The sequence below is a fragment of the Mangifera indica genome, chromosome 3 (assembly GCF_011075055.1).
Source record: "Mangifera indica cultivar Alphonso chromosome 3, CATAS_Mindica_2.1, whole genome shotgun sequence".
Lineage (NCBI taxonomy): Eukaryota > Viridiplantae > Streptophyta > Magnoliopsida > Sapindales > Anacardiaceae > Mangifera > Mangifera indica.
In genome coordinates this window covers 6,459,053-6,478,746 of record NC_058139.1, presented here as the reverse complement: position 1 = coordinate 6,478,746, position 19,694 = coordinate 6,459,053, and the positions used below count along the sequence as shown (strand labels likewise).

The 19,694-nt window shown below is 33.0% G+C and overlaps 4 protein-coding genes across 5 annotated transcripts; 2 read left to right on the top strand and 2 right to left on the bottom strand.

Annotated features, from left to right (window-relative positions):
• Nucleotides 1-2,716: 2,716 nt before the first annotated feature.
• LOC123210835 lies at nt 2,717-5,510 on the bottom strand. 2 transcript variants are annotated; one of them, XM_044629326.1, is made up of 9 exons: nt 5,079-5,510; nt 4,687-4,868; nt 4,304-4,588; nt 4,165-4,223; nt 4,029-4,065; nt 3,872-3,943; nt 3,441-3,765; nt 3,184-3,285; nt 2,717-2,986 (listed from the first exon to the last, which is right to left on the bottom strand). In XM_044629326.1, exons 1-9 carry the CDS (start codon nt 5,340-5,342, stop codon nt 2,933-2,935), a joined length of 1,380 nt encoding a protein of 459 aa, XP_044485261.1. In that variant the 5' UTR covers nt 5,343-5,510; the 3' UTR covers nt 2,717-2,932. The 2 variants fall into 2 exon arrangements, with proteins under 2 accessions (XP_044485261.1, XP_044485260.1); XM_044629325.1 differs by having other exon boundaries at nt 2,717-3,285; nt 5,079-5,509.
• Nucleotides 5,511-7,037: 1,527 nt separating this feature from the next.
• Nucleotides 7,038-8,929, top strand: LOC123212193 (putative UPF0481 protein At3g02645). The gene has a single exon (XM_044631261.1). The coding sequence runs from the start codon at nt 7,097-7,099 to the stop codon at nt 8,789-8,791; it is 1,695 nt and encodes a 564-aa protein (XP_044487196.1). The 5' UTR covers nt 7,038-7,096; the 3' UTR covers nt 8,792-8,929.
• Nucleotides 8,930-9,819: 890 nt separating this feature from the next.
• On the bottom strand, nt 9,820-11,423 carry LOC123210939 (putative UPF0481 protein At3g02645). The gene has a single exon (XM_044629437.1). It carries the CDS (start codon nt 11,421-11,423, stop codon nt 9,855-9,857), a length of 1,569 nt encoding a protein of 522 aa, XP_044485372.1. The 3' UTR covers nt 9,820-9,854.
• Nucleotides 11,424-12,563: 1,140 nt separating this feature from the next.
• On the top strand, nt 12,564-19,075 carry LOC123212588 (3-isopropylmalate dehydrogenase, chloroplastic-like). The gene is made up of 11 exons (XM_044631766.1): nt 12,564-12,842; nt 13,284-13,413; nt 13,504-13,615; nt 14,172-14,247; nt 14,345-14,433; nt 16,127-16,213; nt 17,214-17,330; nt 17,474-17,581; nt 17,728-17,781; nt 17,886-18,038; nt 18,678-19,075. Exons 1-11 carry the CDS (start codon nt 12,623-12,625, stop codon nt 18,750-18,752), a joined length of 1,221 nt encoding a protein of 406 aa, XP_044487701.1. The 5' UTR covers nt 12,564-12,622; the 3' UTR covers nt 18,753-19,075.
• The last annotated feature ends 619 nt before the right edge of the window (nt 19,076-19,694 follow it).

Below are 19,694 nucleotides of genomic sequence, written 5' to 3'. Positions count from 1 at the left end.
AAGACAGAAACAAAGAGTGATGAACTAAATTAAGATTGAAAATGATCAAGAAACAGAAACCCCATTATGCAAATATTCCGTCTTCATTTGACAGAACCTGGTGGGTTTGGGCTGAAAATTCCTCCGCCTTTGAAGATCGTGGCTGGAGGGTTTGATGATCTGCATCAGAAACGCCTTTATCAGATTGGTTTTTGACGTTATGTTCAATAACATCTTCGACCTCGACTCGTTGTGGGCCCCGGTTGACGATGATTTAGTCGAGAATTTGCGGGAGCCGCGGTGCAGGCTGCAGCGGAAGGAGCCGGGGTGGGTGGTGGGCGCACAGAGGCACGTGCGAGTTGATGACGATGAGCTTTTGGTTGCCATGGATGATTTTACATTTGGTTGTGGGGATGATCTTAAAATTGAGTTTGTTGGCCAATAACGACAGGAAACTTTACCACACGACGGAGTTTACGTGTAAACTTAATTAAGAAATAAATATTTAAGAATAAAATTATATTTAAAAACAAATTGAATAATTTATGATTGGAAGACAATTATTTACCTTATTCAAGCTTAAATGATGAATTAGATAAGTCAAAATTTTACTCATAATAATTTATGATTGGAAGACAATTTTTTTTATTATTGAATTGAATCAGCAAGATCTAGACTTACTGGACCGAAAATGTAATTAGATAAATTTTTTTAACGTAATTATATTAATATTTACTGATTAATGTAATCTTAATGAGATTTTTCCCAGTGATGAGTCAATTTAAGCTTGATTATAGGGTAATGAAAAATCTATATCATTTATCTTTATTATTAAGTTCTAAGAGTGCCTATAAAAAACATAGGTTAATTAAAAAAAAAAGATAAAATTATAACCCTTATCCATAGTTGAAAATATATTATATTTAAATTTTAAGGAAACTCAACGGCCATTTCTTAAATATAAGCGATATTTTCGTAAGCCGTTACCCCGATCTAACAGGGAGTTGCATTGAATTGAATCAATTGATTATAGGTAATGAACAAAAGAGAATTGGAAACTATAATTGGCAAACGAACAAAAGAGAAAAAAAGCTTGAACGGTCTTTGGCACATGAACATCACCGACTCTCCAGTTTTTGTCGGGTAAACTTTTGCAGTTTGGATGATGTTTTGTCTTCTTACTCTCACATTACAAACCTGAGAATTGACAAATATGAGGGCCAGTAGGGCAGGTACACGAAGATAATGACTCAACACCAGCCACATGAATTTTCAGAAGGCAGAAAAACCAGGTGCTCTTGGAAGATTGTGTCTTGAAGAGCCCGTAGATTTTTGGGATATTTTGAACCAATGTTGTTTGATGGGCACATAGATTTCTATTGACCAAGCATAGTTTATGCAGCATAAATGGACTCACATTTCGAGGAACAAGATTGTTAAATAAGGTTGTTATACAGTTGGAGCACATAGATTTGATCAAGATTAAAAAATTGAACAAGTTAAATTAGGATTAAGATGCTTATAATAAATTGTAATTTTAGGTATTGAGTCACTAAGACCCCAGACCCCACTTGCTTTAGTTAGTGTGAATATGAAATAATTGAATGGTAGGAGTAAAATTATCTATGTATATTTTTAGTATATAATTTGAATATATAAATAATATATTATTATATAATTTATTGATTTAGAATTAAAAATAAAATAATATTTAATTATATGATGATATATAATTTATAATATTATTTTTATTTTAATGATTACGAGAGTTTTGGTTTTCAAGATTTATTTTTCAGGGTGTTTGATTGATAAGAATTTAAGAAAATGAGGGAAATTAAAAAAAAAAATCAGGGTTTGTTTGGAATATAGTTTTTTGTTTTCGAAAAGAATAAAAAAACAAAAATTGTGAAAATGCTTTGACAGATATGGGCTAAATTGCTTTCAAAAATAAATTTTAAATACAATTCTAGAAATTAGTGTAAAATCATAACAGATTAAAAGTATGTTTCAGATTTTTTTATAGTTTTTAAAATAAAAACAATTTTTTAATATTGCATCAAACACTATTGTAAATATTAAAAAACTAAAATACAATTCAAATAAATTTAAATTTATTTAGTTTTTAAAATTATATTCGGATCATAAAGCAAACAAACACATTTTTAGATTTTTTAAAAATATAATAAAATACAATTCAAAACTTTATTTATTTAATTTATAAATATTATTTTGGGATCATGAAACATAAACCAAACAAGCACAATATCAAATATTATGGAGATTAAAATTTTACATCTAATAAAAATAATAAAATAAGTAATATATAAATATGATAAATTGAATCTTAACATAAACTAATTATTTTTTTATAATATAAGTTTTAATTTTTATACTTATAAATCTAATAATATATTTTGATATAATATCATAACCCAAAACTAAACAAGTGGGCTTAACAACATTTAATATATTCCAACACACTTATAGATCCAAATGAGTGAGCCTATCCCGATACAAAGTCTATGGTGATTGCCCTTATGAAAGAGTGTTGAAGGACATAATATCAGAGTCCAAAATTAAATAGGTAGGCCTAATAGCATCTAAGATATTCTGACACACTTATAGATCCAAATGGATGAGTCTATTGCATTTGAAGAAATATGCTGAAAAGTATCCGACCAGATATTATAAATTTAAAAACTTTTGAATTTTTGTTAAATCCTACGTTATTATCAAAGTTTTAAAAACTTAATTGCTCATGGAACACCTTAAAACTTTTTCGCATTAACAATGCAGTACAGCAAATATTCAGTCAAATCCACCAGATTCAATAACTGGTGGCTGCACAGAACAATGATTCTAAAAGATTTCTACACCATATAAAAATTGGATTAACTTTAACATATACAAATCTGAATCTCACTGCATAACTTTCTCCTCTTCTGGGACATCTTCACCAGATTTTATGACTCTGAAATCTTTGGTGTGCTTCCGGTGTTTCTTTTCTCTGGCATAAAGAAACCAGAAGATCAAAGAGAGCATAACTGCAATAGAAACCATAACAAACCCCACAAATATTAATTTACTATAATGCTTCAGGCCTGGACAATGATCCTTAGTGATGACATTAAATGTTTCACGAACAAAAGTGCAATCTCCCAGCTGAATAAGAAATGGACCATGCTGATACAACGCATAGCTTACATTGACAGTAGCCATCATCTGGCCATAGAAAACAGGAGTCAATCTGCCCGCAGTACTGCAATTACCATTTGCTGAAACTTGGCAGATGTAATTCCCCCATTCCTGCATGAAACACAATAGTGATATTGTTATACTTTCTATTCCTAATCTTCACATTCCTCCGTAGAGGAAATGCTTGCGAGAGATCAATTTTATAATGCCTGTTGAATGTTTTGTTCACTTGTGTCATGTGATAAGTAATTTTTAATTTAGTTTACCTGAGCTGCATTGGTAAAGTCCACTTCACCAGCAGCACATTGTCTATCAGTCCTGTCAGAGTTGAATGGATTGCAGAGGACAGGCACCAAGGGACCAGATTGATTGTAATATAGAGGTCCGGCTGCGGGCGGATAGTTAATGTTAGACACATTAGTGATGAAACGATTCACAACAGCAATTGACTGGGAGATTACTTCTTTGGTTTGAGACAAGGTCTCCTGGGCAGTTGCATTATCTACACAGGGCAGAATATCATCCAAAGATGTATGAGCTGTTGGGTTTTTAACCCATTGATCCATTGCAAGACAAGTGTCACCAGCCACACTGGAAAGTGAAAGTGAAAATGACAATGAATCAGGTAGACAATTCTGAAAATGTCTTCAGTTAACAATAATATACAATTTTGTTCTACTTAAGTTAGGATAATTACTTATGGAGAATGAGAAATACGCCACACAATATAAATGTGCCTGTGACAAGGATCCACCCCAAAGTTACCAATCTGCAATGCCACTAAATGCAGTTAAATAGAAATTAACGAAAACAGTTAAGGTACTTTTTATGTAAATAAATTTACAGCCACTCACATGTACACAAGAAATTCTTTGCCAATAACTGAAAATACTGCAATGAACAAGTATAACAACATTGTCACTATAAAAGTTGAAAGAGTCTACAGATAACTGGAAAGCAGCATTTACTTAATGGGATAAAAATGCTTACAGAAACCGAGTATGGCCAAGAGGAACATTACAGAAGCAATTATGATTAAAGCTTTCCTTCTGCTAGGAAGTATCAAATATCATGATCAAAATGAGCTCAAAAGTATGCAAATTGAGAAATAGAGGAAAAAATTACTCACACAGCATCTAAAATCTTATGTATATCATTTGCATTTTTATCAGTCTCCTTTTCAAGATTGCTAGCTGAAGAATTTATTTTCTTGTCTACCCCATCAATGCCATTCTGGACAGTGGGAGGCAGAGGAATTTGATCAACCCCAATTGACTTGGCTGCTGATAGATGATCTGATACAATCCTAAGATTACTGACAATAGTATCCGACTGATTCACAACATATTCCAGTGTGTTTGCTGTGCTTTTATGGAACTTTCCTTGCCCTGTATACAGAACTGCACATCCAATGCTAAAAACATGGAGAAAAAAAAAATTTTAAGATTGGAAACAGTAAGAGTTTATTCAATCCAGACATCAAGGCGCATAAACGAATGATGAGGAAATTACATTGCGGCAATGGTGAAGAGTATAAGAAAGACAAGAGAAATTGCATAAACAGTTCGAGAATGGCCATAACTGCGGCGCTGGCAGCAGCAATGATATAAACTGATAACTAACAAGCAGAGGCCAAATCCAACAAACCATACAGCAGCAATGAGGAAGAGGGGAGCAGCTGTGAACACAACAGACTGCATAAAAGACACTAGAATTAAGCAAAATTTTAGTGTCACACAAATTACTCTAAAGTCTGAAATTTGATTAATAATAGAACATCAAAATTATCAAAATAAAATGAACAATAAGTGCAAACAAGTGAATCAATTAAAGAATAAAATAATCAAGAAAACAAAATAAAGAATAATAAGGCTACAGAACATGGAATTAAAGGAGGAACTCACAGAGAAATAATGCTTTTCTTTGATATTCCATCCACCTTTATAACATTTAAAATCGTCAAGAGGGTCCTTTCTGTGAGTTCTGCTTGCAGCCAATATCAAAGATGAGTTATCCTCTACATGTTCTGCATTGTTATCTTCAAGAACAGACCTCCTCATCGCCCATGAAACGACACCGTACTCATAATCAGCAATGGTTCCTATGGTTGAAGAAATGAAGAGGGAAGTTGACAGAAGAAGAAGTGAGTTTGTTCTGATAGAAAACATTGTTTTCTTCACTTTGATGGTGTTTCAAAACAAAACCTGGAGCATGCTGTTTCTCAGAGATGATATAGAAGACAAGTGCATAAGAAAGTTTCAACCATTGAATTGGTGGATTTGTCTTTTAGGGGGTGGAGGGAAGGGAGAATTGTATCATTTTGGCTGCATCATTCTTTGATGATTTTAAGAATCCATGTATGTCAACTGTACAAAACAAAACTCCTCCTCCTGGGCTTTTGACCAAGAAATCTGTCAAGACAGTGGCACTGGGCCTAAGGGTCCAGATTCCCTGCTATTTCCAATTTTGTACTAATTATTAAAACCTCCAAAGTATTGTGAAATGACTTAAAAGCCCTTGAAATTTTGCATATTGGACCTTAACCCTCTTTCCGTTATCTTGTTTCGACAACTTTAAAATATATTGGTATTATTGTAATTCAATAATATTATGTGTATTTATAAAAAATGCACCTAATTATAAGATCGACAAATCATATATTAAAAATACTCTTATCATCACTATTTTTACTTTTATTTTCATGTCTTTATTTTTTCAAATACTTTTTATCTCTTCTTCCTTGTTCTTCCATATTTTCCCTCTTAATGTTATAATGAAACATTATAACAATTTATCCAACGTTATATTTGATGTTTTACTTATTTAAACCATTAGATATTTACTTGAAAAGACAAAAAGATAGGATATATATAATATATTTAGATATTGACTTAAAAATTTAAACAATTAAAATCTAAAATAACTCATTAATCATTTGTTACTAGAGAATTTTATACATGAACAAGTGTTAGGTTATGGCGAGTCCTGTTAGAGATTCTTCAATTAAGCGCACACACAGGTTGCCATTTAATCATAGAATTTTATCAATTTTTGTTGGCCACTAATCCCAGCTGGGTTTGAGCTTTTTCATTCCAATTAATTTTCTACCCTTTCTTAGGGTTTCAAGAAGTTGCATCCCTCCACGTGAATCCCATGTAAGCTGTGATTCATGATCTAGAATGAGATAACTACTTTATTACTTTTCCCTTTTCTTTGTAACATACTTATCAAGAATAACAATGAAATCATTCATATTTATTTTGAATACATAGATAAATATATATTTTGTGTTATTATATAATTGAGTGATTTTGAATTAACAATAAAGTAATATCTAATCAAATGATAACATATAAGTATGTACCAATTTATATACTTGAAGACGGTATGTATATCTATTTTGAATACACATATAAATACATATTTTATGTCATTATGTAATTGAATAATTTTGAATTAATGATAAAATATCAATAATCATATGATAACACATATAAATATGTATCAATTTATATACTCGTGGATCGTATGCATAGTATTACTCTAATTACAAAGTATAATTTTCAATCAAATACACTGATATTTGTCACATGTCACCAATTAAATTATGCTTCCCCAACACTACACATATATTTTGTAGCTTTTTTTTTTTTTAATAGAAAAGCAAAGATTATGGAGAACAAAAATCAACATATCAAATCGGATAATAGTGCTTTTCAATTCTTAATTCTTGCATACCTGAATTGTTCCCAAAATTCTGATTCCCACTACCACTAAATTAGGAATATAAATAATTACATATGAAATCGAATATAGTGATTAATTTGGTGACCATCTTTAGCCTATAAAATAAAGCTAGCTTTCCCCAACTCTTGCCACTCAATCGTTCAACCACATTTTGTATTTTGATAAACAATCCCTCATGGCTCATCCTGTGCGGAGCATCTCTTCATTTGTATATCCTCATGCCCAGTTGATCGATGAGAAGCAATGGCTCTCCGTCGTCCGAAGCAGCATCGAGCAAGAGCGCTCCAAGAGTAACAGTAAAGTTTCCATTTTCGTCGTCCCCAAAACCCTGATGTATATGGCTCCTAATTGTTACACTCCACAGCATGTTGCCCTCGGTCCCAATCATTACTGGCGGCCTGAGCTCCATGACATGGAGGGATACAAGATTGCCGCCGCGAAAAGTGTTCAACAGCAGCTTCGATATCAAAGCCTTGAGTTCAAAGATCTTGTTCAGAAATTCAAGGGGGAGTTTGTGCCGGATCTTCAAGCTTACTATCAAAGGTTTATACGTTTAGGTGACGAAATTTTGGCCTGGGTGATGGCAGTTGACACAGCTTTCTTGCTTGAGTTCCTTCAAGTAACATTCTACGCCGTTGAAGAAAATAAGAAGTCAAAGATACCTCTTGTAACTTCTGTTGGTGGCGAGATTCTTTCAGCGGAAGACGACGTGGTGCATAAGAAAGCGTATGCCCTCTCATTGATGTCACAAATGCGAGATTATGCAGGAAGTCTAGCATCTCGTAACGCGATTTTAAGAGATGTGATCATGCTTGAGAATCAAATTCCTTTGTTTTTATTAAGAGAGATGCTAACTGTTCAATTTTCTACCACAGAAGAATCAGCAAATAATATTTTGTTTCCCATGTTGAAGGCTTTTTGTAAAGAGGTTTGCCCTTTCAAGTTCATGGTTGATAGTTCAACAAAGATTGAAGTTTCAAAGAGTGCCCACTTGCTCCATTACATGTACCAAATGGTTCTGAATGTTGAAAAATTATCACCTCCAGAAAACAAAACGAAGACTGAGGAAGAAGATGATAAACACAAAGAAAATTCTCTCAGTGCAAGTGATAACATTGTTACACTCCTGTCAAAGGTTAAAAGTCTTCTTTCCAATCTAAAATTGCCCAAAAAGTTAAAACCAATAGCTAAAGCTACTGCATTAGTTGTTAAAATTCCTTGGCATTGGATCTATAAACAAAAAGATGACGATTCTTTGGGAGACAATGATGATTCCAACAAAGCAGCGGAGATCGAAATCCCCTCTGCCACAAAACTCGAAAAAGCCGGCATCAGTTTTTCTGCCGTTCGGAGAGGTAAATTCCCGGACATAATTTTTTTTGACTCCAAAAGAGCAAGATTTAAGCTACCCACCATCACTTTAGATGAAAACACAGAGGTGGTTTTGAGAAATTTAGTGGCATATGAAGCGTCAAATCCTTCACACTCATTGTACTTTACACGTTACACTGAACTGATGAATGGGATTATTGATACTGCTGAGGATGTGAAGCTTCTGAAGAGAAGAGGCATCATCCAGAACGGCTTAAAAAGCGATGAAGAGGCAGTGAAGCTATGGAATGGCATGAGTAGATCAATTAGATCGACAAAAGTGCGTGAGTTGGATGATTTAATCAAAGAGGTTAATAGATATTACAATCGAGGATGGTTAATTAAGGCTAAAAAATATGTGGAAAATTATGTGTATGAATCTTGGCAATTTCTCACATTGCTGGCTGCGATTCTGCTCTTGCTATTGGAGATGTTTCAAGCTGTTTGTTCGGTCTACAACTGCAACACCATATTTCATTTCGAGAATCCGGCTGAGTAATCTTTAGTGTTCTGCATGTTTTATGTATTAAAATTTGATATAACGTGTGCTTTTATTTTATTAATAAAAGTTGGGAGTGTGCAAGGCTTGTAATTACCATTAATGTATAAAATGTTCCGAGGAATTTGGGAGTGCAAAGGAAAACATTTGTATTTACCCTTATTATACTATAAATTGCTGGTCTACGTAGCAAAATTGCACAAATATGCTTCCTCCTTAAACCATGTTTCTAATAAACTACACAACAAAGCTACACCAATGCTTCCTTCATGAACCATTTTTGCTGAGAAACATCTAGCAAAGATGACTGAGAATTATTGCTTCAAACATAAATGAATGACCGTTCTAAGAACAAAAATGATTATTCATCAAGATAAATTACAGTTTTGTTACACAAGTAAATATCATACAAATAACATGTATAATCGTTAATTGGGATAGAGATGTTGATATATAATATATGCTCAAATAAAGATATGTGTGATCATTCATATAATATAAAATAAAACATAACGAATTCTTATGTAAAAGAGTATATAACCTTTTATATAGTGAAAAGATAAAATTAACTATAATATTACCTACAATCATAAACATAAAATAGAAAAGTAGTTCTTGACATAAAATGAACACTCATCCAAGCACATAAACAATCATACATGCTAATCAGAACATGAATGGTGGTGAAAAAAAGAGAAGATAGATCAACAGAATATTATTAATTATGAGTTTTAATGTTTTTATGCCCCACTCTAATTTTGATACTCATCACATTATCTGTCTTTTCATTTTATTTTATTCCCAATAACTTATACAGAGAACAATCTCTTTCAATGTCATTAGGACTCTTTCTTGCTATTCCCCACCATCTTGGTATAAAATTTACTGGCTCCCTTATCAAGTTTAACAATTATATCTTTTAATGTAATTGATGAGCATTTATTTTCTTTTTGGCCGAGCCACTTTTTAAAATTTTAGCAAACTAATTAATTAATATGTATCAATATAATTTTATTGAACTATATATAAATTTCACAGCTAAATTTATTGAATTAATTAACTTTTAAGATAGCCTCTGAATTGTCCTGTTGCGAGACGACCGAGAACAGCCGTAGAGAGCGCAAAATGCCTGTAACATCATTAAGAACAAGAGCAAGATGGCAGCCAGCAACGTTAGAAACTGCCAAGAACTAAATACATGATGTTTCATAAATTTTCGAATTTTGACTCGCCATCGAGCCTCATAATACTTGTTAATATCTTCAATAACTTCATCTAAAAATGGTACTTTGGTCAATCTGATTGACTTGCTCATCCCATTCCAAAGTTTTGCAGCCTCTTCATCACTCTTTAAACGGTTCAAAATTATACCTCTTTCCCCTAGCAGCCTCACATCATCCTCAGTATCGATAATCCCATTCATCAATTCCGTATAACGAGTGAAAACCAGTGGCCCTGATGCCTTTGATGCTTCATATGCTACTAAATTTCTCAAAATCACCTCAGTGTTTGACTCTAAACTAACTGTGGGAAGATAAAATGTGACACTCTCAACGTCAAAACTAACGGTGGAGATGCTGCCATTAGTGGGTGCGAAACGAACCCCGGCTTTTGAAAGCTCAGTGACAGAAGGGATTGCGATTTCTTCTACTAATGGTGGTTGGCTAATCTTATAACTCTCATTTTCTGGTTTGTTTTCCTCAATTCTTTGGGAGAAGAAAATGAATGAAACAAGATGTTTTAAGATCACAAATCCAGGAAGGTTAGATAAAATTGTCCAAGGGACTTTTACTATGGCTTTGACTGGCCTTGACTTTAGCACATGAATAAAACAGACCGAAATCTTGTTTAGTAATTCCGAAAGCAGCCTCCAGGTCTTCCTTAGAAATTGCTCTTCAGCTTCACAGTGATCTTCTACGTCGATCATTTCGGTTGTCCCTTCCAATTTCGGCACAAACATGTGGTACAAAAAGTCTAGCAAATGGGGACAATAAGAGAGCTCGATTTTTGGTAACTCTTGCATCATTTTGAAGGGTGAAATCTCTCTGCATAATCCCATTAACATCGAAAACAATGTATCATCGGCTGATTCCAACGATTCAAATCGGAATTCTAACATCTTCCTCAGTACGAAAACCGGCATTTGGTTCTCAAGCATCACAATATCTCTCAGAATAACATTATGCCGAGATAAAGCTTTACCTTCTCTGACAGCATAGATTTGAAGGAAGTGGAGCAGGAACAAAGCATCAATGGCCATCATCCATGCCAGAGTTTCACCACTGAAATCCAAAAACTTGTGGTAACATGCCCGAATCTTCGGCTCAAGCATAATCAATTGCTCAACCAGGCTTTGAAACTTGAGACACTGAAGTTGTCTTTGAGCTCTTTTTGCTGCAACGAGTTTATATCTTTCCATCTCGAAGAGCTCGGGACGCCAATGATGGTAAGGACCGATCGCAACCAGATGCGGTGTGTATGACTCTGGATGACTACACGTTAAGCTTTTGGGGACATTGAAAATACAGGCTGAGGATTCATCATCGTCTTCATCAATTTCTTCATCTAGGATTCGACGGATGTTAATTACCCATCGATGCTCATCAAAATTTGGATTTAAATTCAAGGGCATTGTGTGTTGAAGACTGTAGAAATGTTTGCTTATCTTTGGAATGTCTTTTGATAGATAAACAAACATTTTATAACTGTGACATTTACTATCATGAAGTTATTATAATATATGACATAAAATTGACATAAATATTGTTACAAGTGTCACGTTTATAATTCGAATACTTCAATTGAATAACTGAGACATTTATTAGCTACGTATAAATATAACTTCAAAATACATTGGATATTCAAACTCATTTTATAACTGATCTAAAATAAATTAAATTAAACAATGAATTCAATAGATGAATTAATTCAGTTAATGTTCAATAAATTAAGATAAATTTTATATATATATATATATATATATATATATATATATATATATATATATATATATATATATATATATATCCTATCAAATTCTCCCCAATATTCATCACTCCATTGCCCTAGTTTTAGGTTTGCAAAAATTCTGTGGCATAAACTGATTGAAACCTTATTTGGAATTAATTAGAATGCATATGAAATCATCTCTCTGAGTTTTTCATATTTTACCATAAATATATTATAAATAAGCCAAATAACTATGTCCTACCCAAGGTATGATGAAATAACAAAGTCCTATTGTAAGTTTTGAAAACCTCATTTTCGACCCCTTTATTAAAATCAATTGTGAGTTTTCACCCTAAGAAGTATTTGTGTCATTTTTTTATAAATATTATAATATAAAGCATAATTGAGAGTGTTAATACTATTTTTTAAAAATTACTAGTATATATTATTTAGAAAATTACCATATTTAAGATTGAGAATATGTCATTCTAGTAAATAGGATTTTTTTTATAATAAAAAATTTCATTCCAATCAGACTACCTTAATACAAATTTTAGTTTTAATGAGTAATTTAATAATTATTAAATTAAATAAATAATTACTTAATAAATTTAAACTCATAATTTTATGTATGAAATTTTTATTTTTACCATTCAAACCACAGGGCTTTTTAATTTTTGTCATAAAATTTATTTCTTCAGACTCTGGGTCAAGCAAACTCGGATCGTGCTTCAAATGAATTATTTATTTGATTAATTGTTATTTAAAGAAAAGTTAAAAGTATATAACACGTGATTAATTGGATAAAATTTTCACATCGTCTTAAAACTCAAATCTGTTTTACACTGTCCCGCAAAGGATTTTGTATCTTCTGTTCAGCAAATGGCGGCTTCTATGCAACTAAATGTGAAGCCAGTGAAGCCCGTGTTTTATCTGAAATCCGCTTCCAAACACTTCACTAAGCTGCCGACAAGAGTCCGCTGCGCCTCCGCCGCGGTTTCCACTAAACGCTACAGCATCACCCTCCTTCCCGGCGATGGCATCGGCCCCGAAGTCATCTCCGTTGCCAAGAACGTTCTTAAGCTCGCTGGCTCCCTCGAAGGTTCCATCTCTTTCATTTTTCTCAAAAGCTTACCTTTTTCAGAATTGCTTGCTTCATTAAGGCAAATTTAAGAAGACAAATAGAGGAGAAATTAATGATCTTACATTTCTAATGTTGCAGTACAAATATTTGTTTTTAGGTTTTGGATTTAGAGTATAAATTGCAAAGATTTTGAAACTTATTGTCATTGCAGTGTATGAAAAGCTTTATTCTTTGAGGTTTATAAGATCTCTCTTAAAATTTGAAAATCATGTTTAAACTTTTCTCAAAGTCGTAAAATTAATTAGAAACTGTTTTCAGCGGAGGTTACTGCCTATTTATCGAACAAGAGAAGTTAACATGTTTTCAGAGAAAAATTTGTAAGATATTCGTTTGATTTTTTTATTTTTGGGTTTTTAGGATGCATTTTAACTTTCTCCTTTCTTTCACATATTGTATTAGGAATTGAATTTTTATTTCAAGAGATGCCAATGGGAGGATCGGCCTTAGATTTGGTTGGAGTTCCATTACCAGAGGAGACTCTTTCAGCAGCAAAGCAATCTGATGCCGTCCTTCTCGGGGCAATTGGAGGGTATATGATCTTTTGTTATTTTGTTAGTTTTCTTAGTCTATGTGAATGTTATAAATTAATCCAATAATTTTATGATTTTTTCCCTTCAAGTTATAAATGGGATAATAATCCAAAGCACTTGAAGCCAGAGACCGGGTTGCTTCAACTTCGAGAAGGTCTTGAAGTCTTTGCTAATTTGAGACCGGCAACTGTTTTACCACAGGTGATATTTGTTTAGGTGCAGTTTGCTGGAATTTTCAATATCTCTTTTTTTATGTTTCTCTTCGGAAAAGGATTTGGAATTTGTGTACAATAAAATACTATTTTATTGATTTTCTTCTTACTTGCATAAAAATTTCAGAAAATTGACCTAAAAAGTCTCTGGCTATTCATAGAATAATTTACGAATTTACTCTTAATTTTAATTGGCTTGTTTAAACCTGCAGCATGAAATTGGTAATTTTCTTGGAGCAAGTACCTTTATAAAAATAAAGAAATTTAAGATAATGTATCTCAATCATTTTATAAGTTTTAATTTATTTTATGATATGTGTGAAGGATGATATTAAATCATGGAGTCACTAGTGCAACAGTGTGAATACAGTATCATTCATGAAATAGAATAGACACTTTTGTTTGTATGACAAAGAAGTATGTTGGGGAACTTTTAAAATTTTTGCTTAAAAGAAGCTTTTATGTATCATGCCATAATTATACAGAGCATTTTTTATTTTATTCCTGTTGTAATGAGTCTCATTCTGAGTCATACCCTCTTATAGTTAGTGGACTCTTCAACATTGAAGAAGGAGGTTGCTGAAGGTGTTGACCTTATGGTGGTAAGGGAGCTGACTGGAGGTATGTATTTGTTGTAACTACAATTACATGGATGGGGTCTTCTACTGTTTTTTCTTTCTCTAAATAAGTAGGTTATAATGGTTTTTTACTGGAATAGGTATTTATTTTGGAAAGCCGAGGGGATTTGGCACCAATGAAGATGGTGAAGAGATTGGCTTCAATACAGAGTTATATGCTGCTTATGAGGTAAGTCTATGATGCAAATTCTTTTGCCCGTAAACTTCCAAAATTAAGATGCGAATTCATACCTATACTTTATCAATATGTAAGGCATTCTTCTCATCTTTTTTTATAACTTCTGGGTTGTTCGTTAATGGTTTTGGAGAACCATTTTCTTTTTCTAAATAAGAAAAAAGTGCTTTGCAACCATTTTCGTAAGTTGTTTGTTGAAAGTATAAATGATAGGAATCTACACAAATCAACCCGAATACTCCAATATCTACACATTAGCCCAAGTGTTATGGTAAGACTGCCTTTTCTATAGGATAACCCTTTTTATTCTTCTCTCAGATCCATTAGTTGACAAGTTTCCTTCTCAGAAATCAAAACCATTTGATGACATATCATTGCATTTTCTCTTCAATTTGCTCTTCATTTTATCCACCTTTTCATCGGCAAATGATGAAAATGTTTGAATTTGATGGACCAACTTGCTTATATAATTTTTTCATCTTTATATTTCTTCTTACCCAATTTGAAAAATTCCCACCCATTCTGCTATAAGTTCAGTCGTCATTTGTGGTCGGAAAAGTTGTTCTTGTGTGGTTTGCCATCATTGAAAATGTCACTCCAGTGCCATTCACCCTAAACCCAATCGCATATGCCATCATCTAATGTGTCCTCACATTCTAGCAAGGTAACCAGTGACTTGAATCTGTAGTGATGATTCAATCTGGATTCTTTCTCATAGCAGAGATAAATCCCCTCCTTCCCCTTAGCCTGAGCCTCTGCTTTTGTGAATTATCAAACAAACATCCACCACCTGATCTCACCCTTCATGAAATCAATCCTTTCCATTCTGAGAAGTCATAACTGCTTTGATACCAATTTGATAGGAACTTGCACAAGTCAACCCAAACACTTCAATATCTACACGCAATCAGCAAATTTTTTTCTGAGATTGGCTTAACCTCGATTTATTTACTCACAATCCAATTGTACAACTCAACCAAACAAGCAAACAATTATTAGAAGGAAAAGAGAACAATCTAGCAACAAGAGGTGCCAACTTCTCCTGAGGCCGTAGCCTCTTAGTCAGCCAAAAGCTACCTAAAACCTAGATGATATTCTCTTCTCTTATTCTTCTTTTTCTCCAGCTTTTATTCACAACCAATATCCCTTCCCAACCTTCCAATCCTAGATAGCCACATTCATCTCTAGGATTTGCTAATTCCAAGTTCATGAGGATCTACCAATCTGCTGCCCTCTGCCCCATGCATCTTGCAATACACATACCTCCCCTAGGTCCTAACAACAAACTATCTTGTAAAAAAGAAAAAAGAAAAGAAAAAGAGGAAGACACTTGTATACTCTTTTCTCCAATTTCCGGAACTCCTACTGAAAAACTAGAGTGCAATTTTTAGTTGTTTGATGTTTTTTTTAATAATTAATATTTCTTAAAGTTTTATTTGGATCTTTATAAATCTGAAGAATATTGATAAGGTTTTTCGGTAAATATATATTTAAAACATGTATGTCTTTTTCAAATTCTCTACTAACATGCTTTGTTGTTTTCTAATTTTGATACTGAGTACTTTCTTGAAGATTGAAAAAATTCAAATGATTTATATTCAGTTTATTCCTTTTCCAGTTTTCAAATTAATTTTGTCAGTACAATTTTATATCTATTGTAATTAGCAAAAAGATGATTGCATTACAGGTGGATCGTATTGCTCGTATTGCATTTGAGACTGCTCGAAAGCGAAGTGGTAAACTATGCTCTGTTGATAAAGCGAATGTCTTAGAGGTATGATGTGCAAGCAGAATTTCTCTGTGTTTATATTTGTCATTGGTTTTAGATGTCTGTCTTTGGACCCTTGTATAAGTTATCATTACCTGCGCATATAGATGTTGTTTTGGCTTTTGGAAAGAGAACTGTGAAGAGTGGAAATTCCCTCTTATCATTCAGCCTTCCATGATGTTATTTATATGATTGTACGTGAAAAGATATGTTCTTATTATATGCTGCATAAGATATTCATTATATCTGCCTACGATTGAACTAAGTTGTCACTGCTTATATAGTGCACTCTTTCTGTCAGTAGTAGTGTGAAAGAACCACTGCCACCAGACCTCATCCTCTGTAGATTTCAGTGATTAAGGTAGTTAAATATTTTTTGTACTGGCTGCTGCGGTCTTTTTTTATCTATGTATATCTACTGTCAGTCTCATTTCAATGAATGTTTAGCGTGCTAAGTGTTGCTAAAAAAGCTCAATAGTATATTTCCTCATATATTGTGCATGGAGATTGCGTTGGATTGGAGGCATTCAAGCTGCCACTGAGAAAATGTCTGTAACATGATGTCTAGGGTAGTTGTTTCATGAATGAGGTGAATTGCTTGTACTCCTGATATAATGGCAAGAAACACAATATTTGAAGGTGTTCTTATGTTATTTTTGTGAGTTTTTTAAATAGGATAAAAAATATAAATTTATTCTTAATTGAAAATTTTAACACTCTTGAGTTTTTAAGTAAACATAATGAATAGATATTACCATTATCAGGTAGGATATTCTTTGCATATTTAATTTTATTAAAGTATCTGTTACTTCATCCCTTTGTGCATGTGGTAATTGATTAAATTAGGTCATGGCAACAAGCTATTGTACTTTCAGTTACTGAATCACGTGGTCAGATTGGATTTTACCTGAGGGAATTTATATTGTCCTGCTTATAGCATTTTGCTCTGGTTAAAATGTAAAGTACATTATCATAATCTTTAAAGCATCTATAATGAATTGTCTAGGCTTCAATGTTTTGGAGGAAAAGAGTCATAGAGATAGCATCGGAGTATCCTGATGTTGAGCTCTCACACATGTATGTTGACAATGCTGCAATGCAACTTGTTCGCAATCCGAAACAGGTTACCCTTCTAATGAATTGGCGCAAACTTTCTTTTCACTTTCTGTGGGATACTTAAGAGTTTAGATGGGGGAGAAAAGTTCAGTTATAGAGCCTTATTTATAAAAGGTGGAATCCTTACTGTTTGAAAATGAAATAATGCAGTTTGATACAATTGTGACCAACAACATATTTGGTGACATTTTATCTGATGAGGCTTCAATGATTACTGGAAGTATAGGGATGCTTCCGTCTGCTAGTCTTGGAGCATCGGTATGTCTATTCATCCTATCCTTAATTTAGTGGTTTTAAAAGAATTTATTGTAGTTTCCTTCATTTATGTTCTAAAGAAATTTTTATAAGCATATTAATGGTGTTCATTTGGCATATGTTGGATTATTATTTTTTCATTGGTACAGGGACCAGGGCTTTTTGAGCCCATACATGGTTCTGCTCCTGATATTGCTGGACAGGTTGGATTTTCTCTTTCCTCCAAATAATGTTTGTCTTTATTTTCTAATAGAAGGAAATGAATACTGTGCATTTAACGTGGATTCCTTATTGTTAAAATATCCAGGATAAGGCAAACCCGTTGGCAACTATACTCAGTGCTGCTATGCTATTGAAGTATGGCTTGGGTGAAGAAAATGCTGCAAAGAGAATTGAGAATGCAGTTTTGCATACCCTAAATAAGGGGTTCCGAACGGGTGATATATATTCGGCTGGAAATGTATGTGTTCTCATTTTCTATGATCCATTACATTTGTTATTAGATCTCTATTCTGTGATATTCTTGCACAGCAAATGGTTTTGAGACTTCCTCCTCCCATTTTCTGCATCTATTCTCAGTCATTGTTAATGTATCTTATGAAGATAATCTGGTTCAAATTCACATGATTAAAATCACTGAGTAAAAAGTAAAATCATTGATTGCCAATGGAACCTGCTGATCTTTAAATTTTTGGAGCTTGGCATATATTTTGATTGACTAATGTTTCCACTTTGCTTTATATGTTCCCATGTCAATATGTCATCAATCAAGTGTGTTCGAACCATATGGGTAGACAATTACTTTCTCTATCTTGAATAAAATTGTCCTGAATGTATTTTCATTTATTTCAATAGTCTTATGTAATACATGAGTCAGTTACAAAATTCTCTTCAACACTAGGGAAAAATCGAGGATAGGATAGGATATTCCTTTTTAACATTTGCTCAGAATTTTATATATTCATGATTGTTACCTCATTTTTTATTGAAAAAATCTTCACTGTCTTAAGCTTCTATTTATTTATTCACAATTGATGGATAACCTTTTTTTTTTTTTAATTTTTTGGTAAGTATTAATAGATAACACTTGCATTCTCAGAAATTAGTAGGATGCAAGGAGATTGGTGAAGAGGTCTTGAAATCTGTAGAGACTCCAGTTCCTGCAGCTGTTTGAATTGCCGCCAGTGGCGCACCGGATGGACACTGTGGCTTTCTACTTGCTACCATTTTTGGTTGTTTCGAAGAGAATCTACGGCCCTGAAAGGCAAAGCCAACTAGCGAAAATACAAAATTTTCTGCCTGATAATTTGTCCCATCCTTGCGGTGATTGGGATATTGAATATTTACTATTTATGTCAAATGTTATTAGGATCTTGATCTTTTAACTTAATAGATTCATTAGTCTTTCGGTTTGTGGCGTTGTATGGAGCTTGTGCAATATTGATGGAAATGGTTGTTTAATCTTTGGAGAACAAATAACATTTTTTCTTGCGGTCAGCTGAACAGAGTTTGTTTGGTTTGTGGTCAAAAAAATAAATTTGTAAAATCTATTTTAAATCAAATATTAGTTTTAATATTTAAAAGGTATTTTTGTTATTTTATATAGTGTAATATATAGAATTAATATCATATTTTCCTTGTAACCATTTTATATTTTATATTTTATATTTTATACTTTCTATCCTTTTTTTTATTTCTTTGTTCTCTTATTCTTCTCTTTTACAATACCTTTCACTACCAACACTGGTTTTGTCTTTTTAAAAATCACCACTCAAGTGCCACGTCATAACTCAAACTCAAATACCACAAAAACGTCATCGTTTTCAAAACTGTCACTCAAATGGAAACCATCATTATCACTACCAAATGACCCCTGGGTTCCTTATCTTACCGTTGTTTCAATCTTCCCTTTCTGAGATTGACTTGTCTCTATCGTTTCTCCAATGCAAGGGAAGATTTCTCAATGCTAAAGAAAAATTTCTGTTATATCTTTAATTTGTATTTCAAGTCCAGGTTTGGTTGCCGTTGGTTACATCAATCTCTTGCCTTAGATGGATCGGTCACTTTTTTTAAAAAAAATTTAAATAAAAATTCTATTTAATTTTTCTATGTGATG